The following is a 20,724-nucleotide window of genomic DNA, read 5'->3' as shown; positions in this document are numbered from 1 at the left end:
GTGTGTGTGTGTGTGTGTGCATACAATATTAATGAGAGCTTTGTGTGCTCCCATTTTCTGACCAAAAAACTTATAACAGTTTTGAGGAGGGATCAAAAAAGTCTGCAATCAAAAGGTGAAAAAGATGTTTGCGCATGATTAATTTGAACAACTTTTGAATCAATATTTCTGGCTGTGGGAGTATTGAAACCATTACGAGAAAACACTATCATTTGTGTTATATAGAGTTACAGCTTATCAATTAAAGTGTTGACCACATGATAAAAACGATTGTTAAACGTTTGTTAAACGTTTGTGATTCACCATCCTTAAAAGTAATTTTATAAACCTTAGGATAACAGTAATTTCAATATTTAAGCTAACAAACCCCATGCAGCAGATATAAGAGTATATTGCAGTAATATTTAGTCACATATTGAATCACAACTCTATGCATAAAACGTTCGTTAAACGTTTGTTTGACGTACATGAATCACAAACCTTAAAAGTGCCTTGATAAACCTGAGATGAACAGTGTATGTGAAGCTCGCGAACGTTCGCTTCCGGGGGGGTATTTTAAGTTTAAAAAACTAATTTTTGGGATATTGGCTCCTAAAGATTTTTTTACATTTCATTCCTGTCCTGCCATTTGCATTTATTTGATTGGCATGAAATTTTCACATATTATTTTGTATATCTTGTTGACTTACTGGAGACTGATCAGGCATCTGGGCCGTGGCACTCCCGCGTAGCGCTTGAGTGCCTCGGAGAGTGCCTTGCTGCTACGCTACTCTCTTGCTTGTTATTTGAGGTTTGGCCGCTCCATAAGACCTCTTGATGTTGGTGACTCTTTTTCTGGTTGCCTTGCGCTTGTACATCATTTGTAAGGACGGTTTTTTGGGCTGGAGAGGAGAGAAAAGTACGACATACTTTTCTCGTCTGTGTCTCGCTTGGCACTGGCGCGGTGGCACCTCTCTTCCTCCCCTGCCTCTCCGCGCGAAGAAGAGAGGATGACAGATGACAAAGAATAAAGTATTCTAATGCTATTTTTACGTATATATGAATGATACCGCATATGTTGACATGAGCGTCTTATGACGCGCATGTCCGACTATGACGCAAAAGCCCCCCCAAGGGGGAGGGGTTTTAATTTTACGAAAACAAACCTCACCACATGGTAATTTAGGGTTTCCCCGCCATGCTGAGCGAAAAACATGTACTTGTCCAATTTTAAATATATTCGTCAAAAATACCCAGTTATCGCCCCCCTTAAGGTGGAGTTCTGTTAATTTTTTATTTTTTATTTTTTATTTTTTTTTACAACAAAGGAGGCAGCTCAAGGGCACACAAAAAAGAAAACAATAACAAAAAAAAAAGCCCGCTACTCGCTGCTCCTAAGAAAGAAATAAAAGAGGTGTCCTAAAGAGGTGTTTGGGGAGGCGGTGGCTGACTCGTCAGAGTAACGGCCCCGTGTTCAGGAGGACGCGAGTTCAATCCCCGCCTGGTGCCACCAAGCTGAGATTTTTCAGCCGCCGCCGAGTGGCTTAAAACAACCCACATGCTGTCCAGAAGACCACCTATCAACCCGGACTCTAGATTCTAGGATCAAAGATGAGCTCTGGGAGGGCAGCACGAGCCAGTGCAAGATGGCGCCACTATAAACACTCGCCTGCGCCAGAACGGGCTGGGCCGACCATCAGGACCCACCGAAAAGAAGCCTTGGACCGACCATCAGGATCCACCGGGAAGAAGCCTACCGGTGCAATAGGCCACAACGTTAAAAAAAAAAAAAAAAAAAGGTCAAACTCGGGAGGAGAGATGTCCTGATACCCTCCTCTTGAAAAAGTTCAAGTCGTAGGCAGGAGGAAATACAGATGAAGGAAGATTGTTCCAGAGTTTACCAGCATGAGGGATGAAAGAGTGAAGATGCTGGTTAACTCTTGCATAAGGGTTTGGACAGTATAGGGATGAGCATGAGTAGAAATTCGTGTGCAGCGGGGCCGCGGGAGGGGGGGAGGCATGCAGTTAGCAAGTTCAGAAGAGCAGTCAGCGTGGAAATATTGATAGAAGATAGAGAGGTAACATCGCGGCGGAATTTAAGAGGTAGAAGACTATCAGTATGAGGAGGAGAGCTGATGAGATGAAGAGCCTTAGCCTCCACTCTGTCCAGAAGAGCTGTATAAGTGGAGCCCCCCCACACATGAGATGCATATTCCATAAGAGTATAACAGCCCCGAGTTCGACCCCTGGCCATCACAGGTTGAAAAATAAAAAAAGGGGAGGAAGAGGAAAAATAGTGACGCTAAGATGCCTCAACCTCACAGAGAGTGTACGGCTGGGTTCGATTCCCTGCTGTTCCCCCTCTGTAAGCTGCCACCAGGAGGTTGTAATATGGCACAACCCCCAAAACCTGTAAGTGAGGAATGGCAGTTCTATGAACCAGGTGGGGCGGAACTAAACTAACTGTTTAGTCCCCAGACTCTCCCTGCCCTGGCAGGCCTGGCAACCCTTGACTTTAACAACTGTCCCACCTGGTAGATAGTATCCGTCGTTCCCCAGCTTACTATGGGTTGTTCCTTGAGGTAGATGGGATCCTCAGTCCAAAGTTTGGTAGTGTGGGGTCGTGGTTGCCTTCGGAGGTCGTGGTGGGGGGAGATTGTGAGACTGCACCGTAGGCTAGGAAGGCTGTATGCATTAATACAGGACATAGGCAGAAGACAATTTATTGATTTGCATCCCAAGTTCCCTTCCCCCAAACAATTATCCTCACTCCCGATGGGAGTGTAGCATGTTTTGGTTAATACAAAATTGCATTTAAATACACAGTTCAAAATATCCACCAAAAAAAAGAAAACCCTACCTAATAGTATGACTGAGGCTATGGAGCTGGAGTCACAGGCGTAAACCTCTTCCAGAAAAAGTCGTCTATGGGTCTCTGGTTCTAACCATATCATCACTAGACGAAGGAAGTGTAGCATGTTTTGTTTACAAACGTGAAAACCTTTCTTCTAATCCCTAACATTCTTATCGATAAATGCTACACACGAGATAGATGAACACATGTCGGGATATATCACAGGGCTACCGCCCGATTGGCTAGACACTCCGATTTCAAGTTCCTGCACCGGCGTGCACACACAAAATAAAACACTCATAACAAAAATAGGAAGAAAAGAGTAAGTATGAGAGAAAGATCAGACTGTTACAGCTAAAGGGGGGGTGAGGTCACTGTTAGGCCGTCGTTCACAAAGCGGGTGCCCCTTGCCTGTTTGACACAATTTCCTTGGCTTGGTGGAGGCCTGGGGTGGGTTTCATCAAAGTTCCCAAGTCCTTGGAAGTGTGCTCAAGGAGTCCCAAGCGTGCGAGAAACCTTGGGCATGTTTCACAAAAGCTCCCAAGCCTTGGAACTCTGCCTATCTCGCTTGCTGCCTTGGGAGGCCGTGCGGGGTCTCCCAAGCGCTCCCAAGGAAGGTTCCAAGCGTCAGACTGTAAACATGGCAGCCCGTGAACAACCCCGCCAGCACCGACCAAGGAATTTTCGCCCGAGAAGGGACATCTTTAATGAATACGATGACACCGAGTTCAAGAAGAGGTACAGGGTGGATCGTGCTGGCCTGTTGTTCGTCACTGACTTGGTGCGACACGTGATTGGCAACAGGACTGAGAGGAGCCGATGCGGTCTGCGGAGCTGAAAGTGGCGTTGACTCTGCGATACCTCGCCACCGGGAAAATGCAGCAGTACAGCGCAGATGACTTTGGAGTTTCCCGGGCCACAGTCAGCAGAATCATCACCCAGACTGTGGATGCTCTCGTGACACAAGAGAATATGAGGCGGCTCATGGGCTTCCTTTTAAACCGGGGGGGAACAGCAGAGAATGAAGGCGGAGTTTGCCGAAATTGCTGGTTTTCCCGGTGTGGTGGGTACTGTTGATGGCACCCACGTAAGAATAGTGGCCCCACATGAGCACGAAAAAGTGTACGTCAACCGCAATAACTACCACAGCATCAATGTGCAAGTAATATTTGATGCACAGTATAAGCTGCGAGACATGGTGGCGAGGTGGCCAGGGTCTACTCACGACTCACTAAATGTTTGTTTACACCGTGGTGCCGTTGAAGATGCAGATGGAACAAAAATACGTGCACATATTCCTTACAATGAAGATACAATCGCTGTATTTCAACTAAATATCAATTGTTTATATTTATAATTCCATAATTATACATAAGAATTGTAATTTAGGTTAACTGAAGACATATTAGACGTAAGCGGCGGAAGATTGGCAACGCTGGTTTCTCCCAAGACCACTCCCAATCCTACTTGGAAGTGCTTGTGGCGCGGTGATGAAACATGCCCAAGAAATTCTCCCAACTGCGCGTGACGTCACCACGCTTGGGAGAGCACTATGATGAAACCCACCCCTGAGAGCTACACAATATGCTGTTGTGCCGTGCCTAAAGGGGGGGTTTCGGAGGCGTTTACTCCCATCACCAGCCTGCTGGTCTCGGGGGCGGCAGGGACTGGACTGGCTCGCCCTTACCTTGGCTCAGTTCAGGCACTCATGACTGAGGGCATGACCCTTGTTCACCACTGGCATCTGGGTCCATTCCCGACTCTCAATTGGGGCGGCTTCAAGATGGCGGGCCACTCGCCTGCCTAGCCCGGGACACTGGCCTTCAGCTGTCTCGCGCCCTCACCTATGCCGTGGAAAGGTTAAGTCCTGAATGAATCACTAATGAACGCCGGCTAGGGCTATCTCTCACTCCCAGACACTCAGGACTCTAGTGAGCGGTGAGCTTACCTGTGCCGTGGAAAGGTTAAGTCCCGAATGAATCTGGCCAGGCAGAGCGGTTGCCTCGCTACCTTTCCTGGTGACGTGGCCTTCACCAGGTTCCAACACTCTCCCTTCTTGCCTTTCAGCTTGGCACATTAATCTGCCTTTCTGAGGTTGTCTTTTTGTATGCTAATTCTAAACTTAATTTTCCCTTGTTTTCTAGTAACGTATAAATATATATACAACAATTATACATGCGTGCCAACCCAAGCTGTGGTTCGTATTTCTCGTTCTCTTCCCTTATCTACTTATATCATTTTAACCGCTACGGGTATTGTTTCGGCTGAGGAGAAACTGGATCCGGTAAATAACCATGGCCATGTACAAGGGGTTATTCCCAATTTTCCCAGTTGGCTTTTAACTTATAGAAATGTCTATAAAAAATGCAGCATCTTCCCTTCTTTCCCTTGCCTTATGTCATTTTCAGTTTTTATTTAATGTGAAATGACAAGAAAATAAATATTTCTTTATACAACACCAACTTTCTGGGTCTCAAAGAGCATTATATTCTATATTTCATTCTTCAAAAAAAAAACTCCTACGGGAATTTGACTGCTGTGGTGCTGTGGCTATTCCTCGCTGATTGACCAGTGAAAAGTGTTTGTCTTTTGGGAAAACATATCACTGAGCACTTTTGGTCTCATTTACTTTTGTATGCATCCGTCTGACTTGTCGGTGACACTACTGAAAACCCATTAACACGGTATCCAATATCTGGAGTATAGAAGTGTGACTTATAGAGTTTACTGTATTCTTTTATATATATATATATATATATATATATATATATATATATATATATATATATATATATATATATATATATATATATATAAACCAGCACTTTAAATGGTTTGAGGCTCAGTAAATGTAACATGCTGAAAATTTTAGAATTTTGCCTTATTGATTACTTTGGCATGGACTAAATATGGGAAGAGGGATGAGAAAGAAATGGATATGAGAACTTTATTATTACCTTCAATATATTGCTGTATGTAGACTCATGTTAAAAACTGACTGGCATATATATTCTCTAATTCTATTACAATTTCAGTTTCAGACAGAGGCACTACACCGTGATATCCTCAACAGGAATAAAACAGCATTCAACCAGGTTATTGAGCGGTACATTTCCTTGGCACACGGACTTCCTCCTCCACTAGATGAATGTCCCTACCAGTCTCCACACAACAGCAAAAACAAACCAAGTTCAACTCCCTTATACCCCCAGAAGAACCTTTCTAGGACAGGTGCAACCATAACAACCAGCACTGTCTCCCCAGCGATCTCATTGAGGCAAGATTCATGTTGGGATGAGGATGATCTTGTTAGAGAAGTAGAGGAATCACTGCAGAGGAGGAAACAACAGCTTGGGTTAAGTGATGACTTTATATGTGAGGAGATAGAGGATAATGAGGATGACCCCACTTGGGATGGCTCTCATTACCATGCCAGGGTGAATTTACCCAGCAGATTGCATAAAAAGAGAAAACTTTCTGATAATCTTATAACAAACACAGTGGGGTCATCTGATGAAAACAAGTCTTGAAAGAAAGCAAAAGCACCTGTGGATGAAGTAAGCCTTTCCCAAAACAAAACTGCTGATTTGAGGAAGCTTTCTGTGCAGGACAGGCTTTCAGATGTGAGCAACTTACCAAGAAGAAGAGGTAGACCTCCGAAAAGAAAGTCAGTGCTGGAGGTGAATGATGAGGGTAATATATCAAAGAAAAGATGTAGATTGCCCAAACAAAAGTCAGTGCAGAAGGTGAGCAATGATGAAAACGAAGAACCCAAACGGAGGCAGGCCACCAAGAAGACTCAAACATTGAGTCTGAACCTACCAAGGACAGAACTTCAAACAAAAGGTCATCTGATGAAAACAAAGAACCCAAACGGAGGGGCAGGCCACCCAAGAAGACTCAAACATTGAGTCTGAACCCCACCAAGGACAGAACCTCAAACAAAAGGTCATCTGATGAAAACAATGTGCCACAAAAGAGAGGCAGACCATTCAAACAGAAAGCAACAGGGACTCTTAAGATCCACACTCAAGACTGTAGTGTAGTGCTGAGAAGGCTTGGTGGGGGCAGTGAGGGCATCCAGTCTGTAAATAAATCAAATGAAACCAGGACAGTGTGCAGTATTAGAGGTGCAGAAGAGGAGAAGCAAAGACCTCAAGAGAGCAGTGATGGTATTGTGAAGTTGGTGCAGGAGGCAGTGGGAGGGACTGCTGGTATTCTGCATAGGGTTGAATATGGGAAGTATATAATCTGCCTGCCAAAAATTTTTATAGTCTTACATTACAACCAATCTCCTTAAATACAACTGACCTCCATACATCTCTCAAATAGGAATATAAAATAGTAAATAAGTGAATGAATACATCAACTTATATAAATAATAAATTCTTGAATATCTGAAATATATGTAAATCTATTAATCAATTGATATTTTTCTTTTTTTTCATCTAGAAAAGTATATAGTATACCTTTGATGTGATGACTGCACCACTAATGTTGGTGCTGGTGACAGTTGTTGGCCTCTCTGGAGCAGTGGCTGCAGTCTCCTGTGGGATGAATGAATGAACGAATGATAGAAGGAATAGAGAGGTAAATGAATTAATAAGTAATGAATGATAGAAAAGACAGAAAACTGGAGGAAACAAAATGAGATATATGCTGCTTAGTAATGATTAGTGGTTTAATAGTCAGGCTTTTCATGCTGGGAAATGATGCTAATTCAAATAGTTACAACTGGAAGAAGGAAGTGGAGGAGCAAAACATTAAAAAAAACTTTCACAATGATGGAAATAAAGTTGATCACAGAACACCCACCGTTATGCCAGATTCTTGCAGGCTGGTCTTGGCAGCCCTTGCGGCAAGGGAGCTGGAGGACCGCTGGGGGAGGGCTGGCAGGAGATCCCACATGTCCTCAGGGTCAGGTTCCTCCTCTGTTTGACCGTCCACTGGTACCCTGGTTGAGGCCGAAGTCATCATCTCTGGAACATTCTTCATGATGGAGTTACTGATGAGGCCTTGGATGTAGGAACTGCTAGTGGTCAGGCTTCGCTGGTGTCCACCTGCAGCTCTCCTAATGGGTCTTTGGGTCTTCAGGGAAACATATGGTGATGCCATGATGGGTCTGCCCTGCACCCCCTTTGTGCTCTGGCTGTTTTCAGAATTTGTGTTGTCTTTCTTGTCTTCTGACATGGGCACAGGCTTGGGCGGTTCCATAATAAGGATGTCATCGTCACTATCGAATATAACTTTGCTCACTGACTCTCTGTGCTTTGGTCTGTAATTCCTTCTTTTCAGCCTTTCTCGTGTCTGATGGAGGAAGCTCTTCTTTTTCTGGGTTGCACTAAATTCTGAAATCATGTCATCTTCATCACTATCAGTAAGCAATCTGTCTTCATACTGTGACTCTGACTCTGACCCATCGGAAGAAAGACTTCTGTCAGAGACTTCTAGGTCACGTGCTTTTTTTGGCTGATTTGGTGATTCACCGGTGTTAGGAAGTTCATGCTGCATAAACTGACCTGTAACTTTATCTGTTCCTGCATCTGGATCAACATGTAATCTCTTCAGCACATTGCCTTCACTGCTGGGAACAATGCCGCTATTCTGCCCAGGTGACAACATGGCATCTATGGCCAGGTGTGTTGCAACAGAAGCCTTGGCGGGCACGCTTGGCTCATTCCTTTGTCTCTTCGGTGACTTGACTGCGTTTGAGCTGTGCTCCCTTTTTCGGCTGTTATTCTGTCCCATCTTTTTCACTGTAGGATGTTCAACAGTTGACTCAGACTGTTGCATCGCCTCATGATGGAGTGAGGATTCAGTTCTTGTGCTACTCCTTGCTTTCTTATCCATTGTCTGCTGTTTTTCTATGGCTTTTTTCTCTTTTTCTTTGTTGTTAGTTTTTTTAGCTGTTTGATCTACCTTTTTTCTTTTCTCTGTGTTAGTAATTTTATTGACAGTTTGTTCTACTTGTGTGTTTGCTTCCATGTTGCTGCCAGTATGAGTTCTTGTACTCTGTTCTCTTCCTTGGGCTTTTTTCTTCTCTTTTTTGGAAGTCTTTCCTGTAGTTGCTTCTGTTTCTTTGCCAGAACTAGTTTCACTGGGTGAGTTTTGATTTACCATGATAAGCATCGTGTCCATGGTGTCAAGGAGGCAGATTATATACTTCCCATATTCAACCCTATGCAGAATACCAGCAGTCCCTCCCACTGCCTCCTGCACCAACTTCACAATACCATCACTGCTCTCTTGAGGTCTTTGCTCCTCCTCTTCTGCACCTCTAATACTGCACACTGTCCTGGTTTCATTTGTTTTATTTACAGACTGGATGCCCTCACTGCCCCCACCAAGCCTTCTCAGCACTACACTACAGTCTTGAGTGTGGATCTTAAGAGTCCCTGTTGCTTTCTGTTTGAATGGTCTGCCTCTCTTTTGTGGCACATTGTTTTCATCAGATGACGTTTTGTTTGAGGTTTTGCCCTTGGTGGGGTTCAGACTCAATGTTTGAGTCTTCTTGGGCGGCCTGCCTCTCCGTTTAGGTTCTTTGTTTTCATCAGATGACGTTTTGTTTGAAGTTTTGCCCTTGGTGGGGTTCAGACTCAATGTTTGAGTCTTCTTGGGTGGCCTGCCTCTCCGTTTAGGTTCTTTGTTTTCATCATTGCTCACCTGCACTGACTTTTGTTTGGGTAATCTGCATCTTTTCTTTGATATATTACCCTCATCATTCACCTCCAGCACTGACTTTCTTTTGGGAGGTCTACCTCTTCTTCTTGGTAAGTTGCTCACATCTGAAAGCCTGCCCTGCACAGAAAGCTTCCTCAAATCAGCAGTTTTGTTTTGGGAAAGGCTTACTTCATCCACAGGTGCTTTTGCTTTCTTTCGAGACTTGTTTTCATCAGATGACCCCACTGTGTTTGTTATTAGATTATCAGAAAGTTTTCTCTTTTTATGCAGTCTGCTGGGTAAATTCACCCTGGCATGGTAATGAGAGCCATCCCAAGTGGGGTCATCCTCATCAACGTCATTATCCTCTATCTCCTCACATATAAAGTCATCACTTAACCCAAGCTGTTGTTTCCTCCTCTGCAGTGATTCCTCCACTTCTCTAACAAGATCATCCTCATCACAACATGAATCTTGCCTCAATGAGATCGCTGGGGAGACAGTGCTGGTTTTTATGGTTGCACCTGTCCTGGAAAGGTTCTTCTGGGGGTATAAGGGAGTTGAACTTGGTTTGTTTTTGCTGTTGTGTGGAGACTGGTAGGGACATTCATCTAGTGGAGGAGGAAGTCCGTGTGCCAGGGAAATGTACCGCTCAATAACTTGGTTGAATGCTGTTTTATTCCTGTTGAGGATATCACGGTGTAGTGCCTCTGTCTGAAACTGAAATTGTAATAGAATTAGAGAGTATATATGCCAGTCAGTTTTGAACATGATTCTACATACAGCAATATATTGAAGGTAATAATAAAGTTCTCATATCCATTTCTTTCTCATCCCTCTTCCCATATTTAGTCCATGCCAAAGTAATCAATAAGGCAAAATTCTAAAATTTTCAGCATGTTACATTTACTGAGCCTCAAACCATTTGTGCTGACTAGTTTATATATATATATATATATATATATATATATATATATATATATATATATATATCTATATATATATATATATATATATATATATATATATAAAGAATACAGTAAACTCTATAAGTCACACTTCTATACTCCAGATATTGGATACGGTGTTAATGGGTTTTCAGTAGTGTCACCGACAAGTCAGACGGATGCATACAAAAGTAAATGAGACCAAAAGTGCTCAGTTATATGTTTTCCCAAAAGACAAACACTTTTCACTGGTCAATCAGCGAGGAATAGCCACAGCACCACAGCAGTCAAATTCCCGTCGGAATTTTTTTTTTGAAGAATGAAATATAGAATATAATGCTCTCTGAGACCCAGAAAGTTGGTGTTGTATAAAGAAATATTTATTTTCCGATCATTTCACATTAAATAAAAACTGAAAATGACATAAGGCAAGGGAAAGAAGGGAAGATGCTGCATTTTCTATAGACATTTAGCATCTTTTTGATCCTAGGCAGCGTTGTCCAACTATTTTGTAGCTGTGACTTTAATCCCGGAGCAGTGCTGTTTTTTTGTATGCTGGTTAATTTCTTGCATCATCTCTTAACATAATCATCATGTGCAGGTGAGGAAATATATATTTTTACAATATCATAGTTGACATCAATCTAAAACATGGGGAGGCGGTGGCTGAGTCGTCAAAGTAACGGCCTCGTGTTCAGGAGGACGCGAGTTCAATCCCCGCCCGGTGCCACCAAGCTGGGATTTTTCAGCCGCCGCCGAGTGGCTTAAAACTACCCACATGCTGTCCAGAAGACCACCTATCAACCCGGACTCTAGATTCAAGGATCAAAAATGAGCTCTGGGAGGGCAGCATGAGCCAATGCAAGATGGCGCCACTATAAACACTCGCCTGCGCCAGAACGGGCTGGGCCGACCATCAGGACCCACCGGAATGAAGCCTTGGACCGACCATCAGGATCCACCGGGAAGAAGCCTACCGGCGCAATAGGCAGCAATGTAAAAAAAAAAAAAAAAAAAAAAAAAAAAAACAAGGAGAAAATTAGAGTTGGCTCAGAACTCATATACATGCAAACTGTAAACATAACTCTTGCCACACAGAAAGCATCTGCCGCTGGATGTGGGGCATATACAAAGGATTAAGCACAGGTGATCTGTATTCTGTATAGTCATCCTCTAGGAACAAATTGTCTAATTCCTCCATCTTCCTACTTCCGATAGTGTGCAATCTGTACTGGAATCTGAAGTGATGTACATGACAGTTTTTTCCCGGGCGGTGGTGCCTGTCGTCAGGCAGAAGGGCTGTAATTCGTTTTCAGCACTAATGCTGTGTTGTATGCTTCCATTTGACTTGTCAGTGACATTACTGAAATGTTTTTAAATCAGACTATTTCAGGGGTCCAGACACATATCCATAAATCAGACCAAAATCCCTCACAAAGCCATGTTAGAGAATAATCTAGTTCTAGTAAATTACCATGCAGAGAACCACCAACATGCCAGCATCTCTCCTCCATGGACACCACCCCAAGCACCACCACCAGGACCACATTCTCAAGAAGACCCACCCTACAGGAACTTAACGACTAAAGGCTGGAGGCTGCAGAACGCTTAGCCTCAGACCTTACTATTATTTCCGAATGGGGCAAGAGGAACCTGGTGTCCTTCAACGCCTCAAAAACACAGTTTCTCCACCTATCCACTCGACACAATCTTCCAAACAACTATCCCCTATTCTTTGACAACACCCAGCTATCACCTTCCTCAACACTAAACATCCTTGGTCTATCCTTAACTCAAAATCTCAACTGGAAACTTCATATCTCATCTCTTACGAAATCAGCTTCCTCGAGGCTGGGCGTTCTGTTCCGTCTCCGCCAGTTCTCCCCCGCACAGTTGCTGTCCATATACAGGGGCCTTGTCTGCCCTCGTGTAACGTACCCGCTGGCATACCAACACCGCGGAAGGGAGAAGACAGGGTAAGTGTGCTTCTATATGCAGATGATGTGGTAGTCATGAGTGAGTCAGCGGAGGAACTGCAGGAACTATTAGATGTGGTAAATGAGTATGGGAGAGATTTTGGAGTGAAATATAGTAGTGAGAAAAGTCAGATAATGGTTGTGAATGGGGCAGAAGATGAGAGAAATAGGACCTGGAGGCTAGGAGACACAGAGCTAGGGCAAACAGATGCATACAAGTACCTGGGTGTATGGATGAGTCCGAGAGGATGTGAAAGGACAAAGAATGAGAAGATTAGCCTAGTAAATCAATGGGTGGGCCGTATGGGAAGTGCGGCAAGAATGAGAGCATGTAAGTATGATGTGCTGAGAGAGGTGTGGAAGAGTGTAGCAGTGCCGAGTGTGATGTATGGGATGGAGGTGATTACATGGAGTGAGTTGGAAATGGATAAATTGGAAGTAGGGCAAAATAGGATCGGTAGGTTAGCTTTGAATGCACCAAGGTATGCAGCGGTGGAAGCACTGAGGGGTGATATGGGGTGGAGTACCTTTAGGGAAAGATTTAGGAAGGCTACCCTTAGATACAAAGTAAGACTGGAACGAATGGATGACGCGAGATTGGCACGGAAGGTCTACTTGTGGAGTGTGCATGAGAGCAAATGGATTAAAAACTGCATGAGAATGGTTGGTGACAGTGGTTTGCGAGTCAGGTGGGTGAGCAGAGAGGAAGGGAGGCGTTTCTTTGAATGGAAGGTGACTGACAGAAATAGTGAGGGTCTAGAATGGAATGTGAGAAAGTGGAAGAAAGAGATAGACAGTGCAGTGAAAGGTGACGGTCTGAGGAGGTGGAAGCATGTGATGGAGCGAAAGACTACTTTGGAGTGGTACAGGGAAAAGGAAGCCCCGCAGTGTGTCAGCTGGTATGATGGAAGCCTGGGTGGTGATCTTCTCTTCCAAGCTCGCGCGCAGTGTATGAATGTGAATGCAAGAAATTACAGGTGGTCTGAGTCCCGCAGCAAAGTGTGTCAGATGTGTGACAGGGGTGTGGATGAAACTGTCGTGCATGTGATAATGGTGTGTGGGAGGTACCGGAGAGAAAGGACGGAGATGATGAAGGTGGCAATGAGTGAGATGGGCTGGGATGTGAATGGGAGGATTGCAAGGACAGAGAGGGAATGGATGCTGCTGCTGCTGGGACCGAGTGATGAAGCAAATGATAGAATTATAGAAGCACTGCAGAGTTTTCTGGAAAAGATGTTGTGTGAAAGAAATATGGAAGTGGAAGATTTGTAATGGATACTGCTTGTGTTGTTTTATTTTTACAGGGTGTGCCGATACGAAGGCCTGACTCTCCAACGGGTCACCTGTACAGCAAGAGCAAGAGCAAGAGCAAGGAAGCCAGTTAAAAGCCAACTGGGAAAATTGGGAATAACCCACCGGCGTATATAGGGGGGCCACTCGCCATGGCCCCCTTTGGTTCAGTTTTTTTTTTTTATCCTTTTAAAATTTGGCGATTTTTTTTATTTTTATTGATATTGATTATTAGTTCTCCAAGTCTTCAACATCAGTAATGTGCCCTTCAGAGCACCCTTCTTACATTAAACTCATATTTAGGCGGATGGGGACCTATTTATAATAGCTAAATTATTTAGCTATTATAAATAGAATAGATCCCATAGAGCCCTACAATTTTCCGTTCTCTTTCCTGCATTACTTCTCCATACGTTTTCTATCATAAGAAAACCAGCCCATAAAACAGTGTTCTCATTACATACTACATTAGTTAATTCCGTTCTTAAACTGATAGAAGAAAATAATAGACTGGAGAAATGTGTTTTCCTGATCTAAAAATGAGTGAAGAGAAGAGCGAAGAGGTGGGATCCGATGACAGTTTGCTGACATCGGCTGACTTTTATGAAAGCTCTAGTTTCTAGGAATGGAAGGCCTGGGGAGGAGCACGAGCCAATCAGAATTCAGAGATTACCAGATTTTCATGTTCCTATTGGCTGGTCGGTTTCAGGAGCGGGCCGCCGGAGGAGCTAAGTCAGTGTTGCCACGCGTAGGGGAAAATCCCTACGGTAGGGGATTTCAGGGCTTTGTAGGGAGTAGGGGGCACCTACGGTGAAAATCGTCTTTTCGTAGGGGAACGTAGGGGAAAAATTCAGAGACAGACAGACAGACAGACGGCTGACCATTGACGTCTGTAAAGACATTGGAATCAATTATCAAAACTTCTGAAAGCTTTCCCTCAACCTTTGATGTGACATCGTCTTTGGTTAAACATTATTCTTGTGCAAGGTCAAGATACTTTGCCAAATACTCAGAAAATGAAAGAAATGATGTTCTCGCAGATTAGACCCAAACATCCTTCTAGAAAGTCCAGTGGCAGTATCGTGAATGTAAGTATAATTTAATAACTTTTGTTCATTATATTGTAGTATATAATTCTATAGACTCTACTTTTACACACACACACACACACACACACACAATATATATATATATATATATATATATATATATATATATATATATATATATATATATATATATATATATATATATATATATACGCCACCCCCTACCACACACACACCATACACGGGCAGGCAGGCGGCGTGATCCTCACCAGAACAACCACACGGGCACCAGTCACTCACAGCGGCCCACACAGAACACCGAGGGGAGGAGGGAACGAGGCAGGGCACAAAGGATACACGTTCAACACTAAGTTCTAGTTTAATGACAGGTTCCTCACACAGTACAGCAACTTTCAAGGGCACAGAACAGTTAATTAATCAGGCACAGTACAGGGGCACGACAGACACGCTCACACGGATGCACACAGCTCGCGAGCGGAGCAGCTCAACACTCTCTCAAGCCCAGACACGCGTCTTCTCCACTACAACTCCTCAGCCACCCTTGCTCCCCAACTGCTCGACTCAGCACTTCCTGCCCGGCGGCCCGGCGGCCCCGGGCCCCCTCCTGTCTCTCTTGTCCCAACAAGTAGAGTTGCACCATGCTGAGCTAACATTGCATCATGCTACAATTTCCTCACATTACACATACAATCATTCACATACAGCACATTCGTAACACTATCTCCCCCTTCAGAAGGCAGTCGACCCGGCTGCCCCAACATTCAACAAACAAAACACATGAAATAAATCAAACTAATCAGTCCCCTGGGACATCACTAAAGTCTCTTAACCATCCCGGCCGACGCCTCTCTCGCCGAGGGCGCCGCTGGGATGCGGGCGGCGGCAGGCAGGTGGTGGCACCCAGAGCCGCGTCGTCGGCCCCAAGTACTTGCTCAGGGTCGTCACTGACATCTGCCGCTCCGCCCGCACCGCCCATGTTCTCGTTCGCCCCTTGGTCGACCTCTGACACGTCCCCTTCGCCGCTGCTGGGGCTCACGTCCCTCTTGCGCCGGTCGTATGTCTCCTTCATGGCCTGGCCTGCCACCTTGAGCTTGCCCCGCACGCGTCGGTGCACCTCAGCCAGGCTTTCCTGCAGTGCCGCTGCGAAGCCAGAGGTGACGGTGGGCAAGCTCACGTCGGGAGGCCGCCCCGTGGCCAAATCCACCGGTAGCCTGAGCGCCCGGCCAAACATTGAACACAGAAAAATACATGCAATACACATAAATCAGTCTGTCCTCCACCACGTCCTCCACAGTCTCTTCTCGCGCCCCCAAGGGGCTCCGCCTGTCAGCCACGCCGTCGACCACCCGCCAGTCCTCAGTGGGCTCTTCCACGCCATCCACTCCACGTGACGCTCGGGACAGTCGACACCGGCTCCTGGCCTCCACCCTCGGGGCAAGGTGCCCTCGCTCAGCCGTGACTACCTCCCCACGCAGCCATGCTCGAAAACCTCCTGGAAGCAAAGGGCACCACTCCGGTCACCCTCTCCAGCTCCCGTCCGAGGCCACCACGAGTCTTACTGGCCTGCGTCAGGTAGTCGAGGCCCAGCAAGCACGGCTCGTCTCGATCGGCGACGTCCATCGGCCGGCGCTCCACAGCGCTGCCTACGCCGATACGAGCCTCCACTGGCCCCTCCAGCAGCACACACTACCCCGGGTCAGGCCGCGCCGAGCACTCCTCAGCCCCCGGTGTCCACTGTCACGCGTCGTGGCTACAACCGCTAAGCCTCCCACTGGCAACACGCTGGTCGGGCGGCGGCAGCTTACTCAAGGCGGGGCCCGAGGGCGGGAGACGGCTGGAAGTCGGCTCCCTTCTCCAGCCCGTCAGCGCTTCCCGCCCGTGCCGCGTCCCTGGACCTGGGACAGGTGCTCAAGCGGTGGCCTAACTGGCCACAGTCCTTACAGCGCGGCTGGAGGGCGTCGGGGCTCAGCCGGTCGAGGGAACGCGTCCTTCGCTCCCCCAGGCACCGACTGCACCTATGCCCCCTCTTGCCACAGCCCCCGCACGAGCCACGGAGGCCCTCCGGGCTCGCCTTCATCGACGCTGCCTTCATCTTCACCTTCGCCATCCGGCCCCGGAAGTCATGGCAGGGCGGGGCGGCCGCCGCTAGGCCGCTGATCGTCGTCAATGCCCCGAACTCCAAGGCCTTCGTCAGCGCGTCATCGGTCCACGGCAGGGGGTGGGAGTCCTCGCCAGTCTCGTCCCTCAGCGCCCGGCAATCCGCACAGAAGCGCTGCGTGCCGTCCTTCTTCATATCCAGGACGACTGCTGAGGGCCACGGACTGTCTGTCCGCTCCATCACCCCCTGCGCCGCCAGCTCGTTGACGGCGCGCTGCAGTTCCTCCCGCCTGGCCGGCACGACACGTCGGGGCGGGCTCCTGGTGGGCACACTATTTCCCGTGTTGATGCCATGCTTCACCAACCCCGTGCGGCCCAGATCCAAGTCACCCCTGCTAAACACGTCCGCGTACTGGGCCAGGGTGTGGCGCATTTTCGTCTGCGCCTCCGTCAGGTGAGCGGCGCTCCGGTGCATCGAATCCTCCAGGAAGTCGGGCAGCGGCCTCACAGCGGCCAACTCCGCGCTCCCCGACGGCTCCTCTAGTTGTTCCACCTCTACACAGGTGCCCAGCTTGGCACCAGCGGGTACTTTCCGAGCCTCGTCGGAGGAGTTAGCCACCAGCACCGTGACTGACTCCTCCCCCGCTCCTTCGAGACTCCGTGCGGCTGCCACACCACCAGGCAGCTGCAGGCCCTCCGTGGACTCCACCGTGCCTTCCGCTGGCATCACGTCCGACCGGCAACACAGGACCCTAGCCTCCGTCCCCGGGGCAAGGTGCAGTCGCTCCGCCGCGACTACCTCTGCACAGCCGACCTTCGGGAGCAAAGGCGCCTGTCCGCGCAGCCTCTCCAGCTCCCGTCCAAGGTCGGCACAGGCCTCGCCCTGCGGCAGGTAATCGAGGCCCAGCACGCACGGCTCGTCTCGATCGGCGACGTCCATCGGCCGGCGCTCCACAGCGCTGCCTACGCCGATACGAGCCTCCACTGGGCTCTCAGACTGCACGCAGTGCCCCGTGACGCCACACAGCCTCTGTGGCGCGTCCTGGAGTCGCGTAGCGGCCAGCATGTCAGGCCGCCCCAAGGTCCTCTCGGCGCTCCCCACCAAGCGGCCTGGCTCGTCCACTGAGCCCCGCAGCGCTGTTGTCAGCTGCAGCGCCTTCTCACCCTCGCCCCAGCCCTGGGCAGCAGCTGGCATCTTGAACTGGGCCTCCCATGCCAACTTCCCGTCGTGCCCCGCTGGCTTAAGCCTCCCTGAGCGCCGGGAGGCTGGGGGGCCGCAGAGGGGAGCGGGCGGACCACGTGGGCTGCAAGCCGGCCGGCATGGCGGAGAGGGAGGCGGTGAGAGAGGCAACGAGGCAGGGTTAATGGCTCCGACTCCAGCACCAGCTGGACCCAAAGGAGCGGCTTCGACGGCTCCCCAGCCTCCTGTAGCCTCCACCGGCTCCGCCACGACGCCACCAGGCTTCAGGGGCCCTTGCCAGGGGCCCCACGCGGAGCCCCGCCAGTCCGCCACCCGTGCACCCGCCGCCGGCACACGTGACGCTTCTTGTTCCTCCCCGCACCACGTTGCCACCTCTCGCTGCTGCCATGGGAGGGAGAGCGGACTACGTGACCTGCGAGCCGGCTGGCATGGAGGAGAGGGAGGGGGTGAGGGAGGCAACGAGGCGGGGGCTCCCCAACCTCCTGCGGTAGCTACTGGTTCCGCCACGACGCTACCAGGCTCCAGGAGTCCTTGCCAGGAGCCCCAGATAGGCCCCTGCAGGACCGCCGCCCCGGCGCTTCCTGCCAGAACTGAGCCTTCTTCCTCCGCGTGCGACGGTGCCACCTCTCGCAGCTGCCTCTCCGCCTCCCTCAGGCCTCGGACCTCGCCTTCCGGGGTCCGCACCTCCTCCAGCCGTTCACTCCTCGCGCTGTCGCAGCCCTGGTCGGTGTACTGCTGGGTTTCCACCTTCAGCGACGAGAAACAGCTCTGGAGGACATCGGCAAGATGGCGTGCCTGCTCGTCTGCCCTCTCTTCTGCCCTCTGAGCCTGCTCGCGTGCCCTCTCGTCTGCCCTCTCTTCTGCCCTCTGAGCCTGCTCGCGAGCCCTCTCTTCTGCCCTCTGAGCCTGCTCGCGTGCCCTCTCGTCTGCCCTCTCTTCTGCCCTCTGAGCCTGCTCGCGTGCCCTCTCGTCTGCCCTCTCTTCTGCCCTCCGAGCCTGCTCGCGTGCCCTCTCGTCTGCCCTCTGATCCAAATCCTGCCTCATACTGGCCAGCATGGCAGCGAACAATTCCATCTGGCCCAGCTTCACCTCACCCACGTCAGCCTCGGCCTTGCCCGTCTCCTCACCCTCACGGCGACCACTGGGGGACGCCATGACACTCGGCGCGCTTCACTGTTCACTTATCCCACTCCTTTGACACCAAGTGTTACGCCACCCCCCCTACCACACACCATACACGGGCAGGCAGGCGGCGTGATCCTCACCAGAACAACCACACGGGCACCAGTCACTCACAGCGGCCCACACAGAACACCGAGGGGAGGAGGGAACGAGGCAGGGCACAAAGGATACACGTTCAACACTAAGTTCTAGTTTAATGACAGGTTCCTCACACAGTACAGCAACTTTCAAGGGCACAGAACAGTTAATTAATCAGGCACAGTACAGGGGCACGACAGACACGCTCACACGGATGCACACAGCTCGCGAGCGGAGCAGCTCAACACTCTCTCAAGCCCAGACACGCGTCTTCTCCACTACAACTCCTCAGCCACCCTTGCTCCCCCACTGCTCGACTCAGCACTTCCTGCCCGGCGGCCCGGCGGCCCCGGGCCCCCTCCTGTCTCTCTTGTCCCAACAAGTAGAGTTGCACCATGCTGAGCTAACATTGCATCATGCTACAATTTCCTCACATTACACATACAATCATTCACATACAGCACATTCGTAACAATACTATGTATTTTATCAACTTTCAGTCTTTCATACATTTCTACCATACGTAGTTAAATATTGGAAACGTCTCTCTCTCTCTCTCTCTCTCTCTCTCTCTCTCTCTCTCTCTCTCTCTCTCTCTCTCTCTCTCTCTCTCTCTCTCTCTCTCTCTCTCTCTCTCAATTCCTTAATCAGGTGAAATTTAGTTTTATATATGAGCTGATTTAGCAACTGGAAACTTCATCTCCTCTCAGATAATATGAAGTTTCCAGTTGAGATTTAGTGAAGGACAGTCCTAGCAAGTCTAGGGAAAAAGAAGAAGACAGCAGATTGTCATATATATATATATATAAATATATATATATATATATATATATATATATATATATATATATATATATATATATATATATATATATATATATATATATATATATATTTTTTTTTTGTTTCCCCAAATACAAATTGTTCAAAAACTGTAATTCTTATTTTACCCGGTATGTATAGGTATACGTAAGCTTCTTTAAATTGGTTTACCATTAATATATATTAATTGTGCAATATACCGATCTTGAGACTACAAAGTAACCCTTAAAATGCTTCATTTTAAAAAATATTCACCAAACCCCCAACTCTAGAGGCTCGTTTTGGTCGCTGCTCACACATTGAAAAATTCTAGATTTATTCCTATGGGCCGGGTGACTGTGGCCCCCCCCTCTCCATGGATCTATATACGCCACTGGAATAACCCCTTGTACATGGCCATGGTTATTTACTGAATCCAGTTTCTCCTCAGCCGAAACAATACCCGTAGCGGTTAAAATGATATCCTCGTCAACTTTGAGTGTAGGTATTAGCAAATCCTGGCTACTATTATCTTCTTCTTCTTCTTCTTCTTTATGGCGGGCTCGTTGCTAAGGACGCCTCCGTGCAA

General features: G+C 48.0%; 2 protein-coding genes across 4 annotated transcripts in view; both read right to left on the bottom strand.

Moving 5' to 3' along the window:
* Positions 1-9,472, bottom strand: part of LOC126981674 (uncharacterized) — a 56,554-nt gene extending 47,082 nt beyond the window's left edge. Inside the window, exons 1-2 of one of the 2 annotated variants that reach the window (XM_050833101.1) lie at positions 7,649-9,472; positions 6,668-7,380 (exon numbers count right to left, since the gene is read on the bottom strand). In XM_050833101.1, the coding sequence (XP_050689058.1) occupies positions 7,282-7,380; positions 7,649-8,971 (1,422 nt within the window). In that variant the 5' untranslated portion in view covers positions 8,972-9,472 and the 3' untranslated portion in view covers positions 6,668-7,281. Of the gene's footprint in view, positions 1-6,667 lie in introns of both variants that reach the window. The other variant, XM_050833102.1, reaches the window with a different exon arrangement.
* A 5,647-nt stretch (positions 9,473-15,119) lies between these two features.
* LOC126981672 (uncharacterized) lies at positions 15,120-19,812 on the bottom strand. 2 transcript variants are annotated; one of them, XM_050833099.1, is made up of 2 exons: positions 18,554-19,812; positions 15,120-18,295 (listed from the first exon to the last, which is right to left on the bottom strand). In XM_050833099.1, the coding sequence occupies exons 1-2, from the start codon at positions 19,227-19,229 to the stop codon at positions 16,578-16,580; spliced, it is 2,394 nt and encodes a 797-aa protein (XP_050689056.1). In that variant the 5' UTR covers positions 19,230-19,812; the 3' UTR covers positions 15,120-16,577. The 2 variants fall into 2 exon arrangements, with proteins under 2 accessions (XP_050689056.1, XP_050689055.1); XM_050833098.1 differs by having other exon boundaries at positions 15,120-18,902; positions 19,026-19,812.
* Positions 19,813-20,724: the final 912 nt, after the last annotated feature.

The sequence above is a fragment of the Eriocheir sinensis genome, chromosome 49 (genome assembly GCF_024679095.1).
Source record: "Eriocheir sinensis breed Jianghai 21 chromosome 49, ASM2467909v1, whole genome shotgun sequence".
NCBI classification, from domain to species: Eukaryota; Metazoa; Arthropoda; class Malacostraca; order Decapoda; family Varunidae; genus Eriocheir; species Eriocheir sinensis.
Note: the sequence above shows the minus strand (reverse complement) of the source record. Positions and strands in the feature narration are given on the sequence as shown.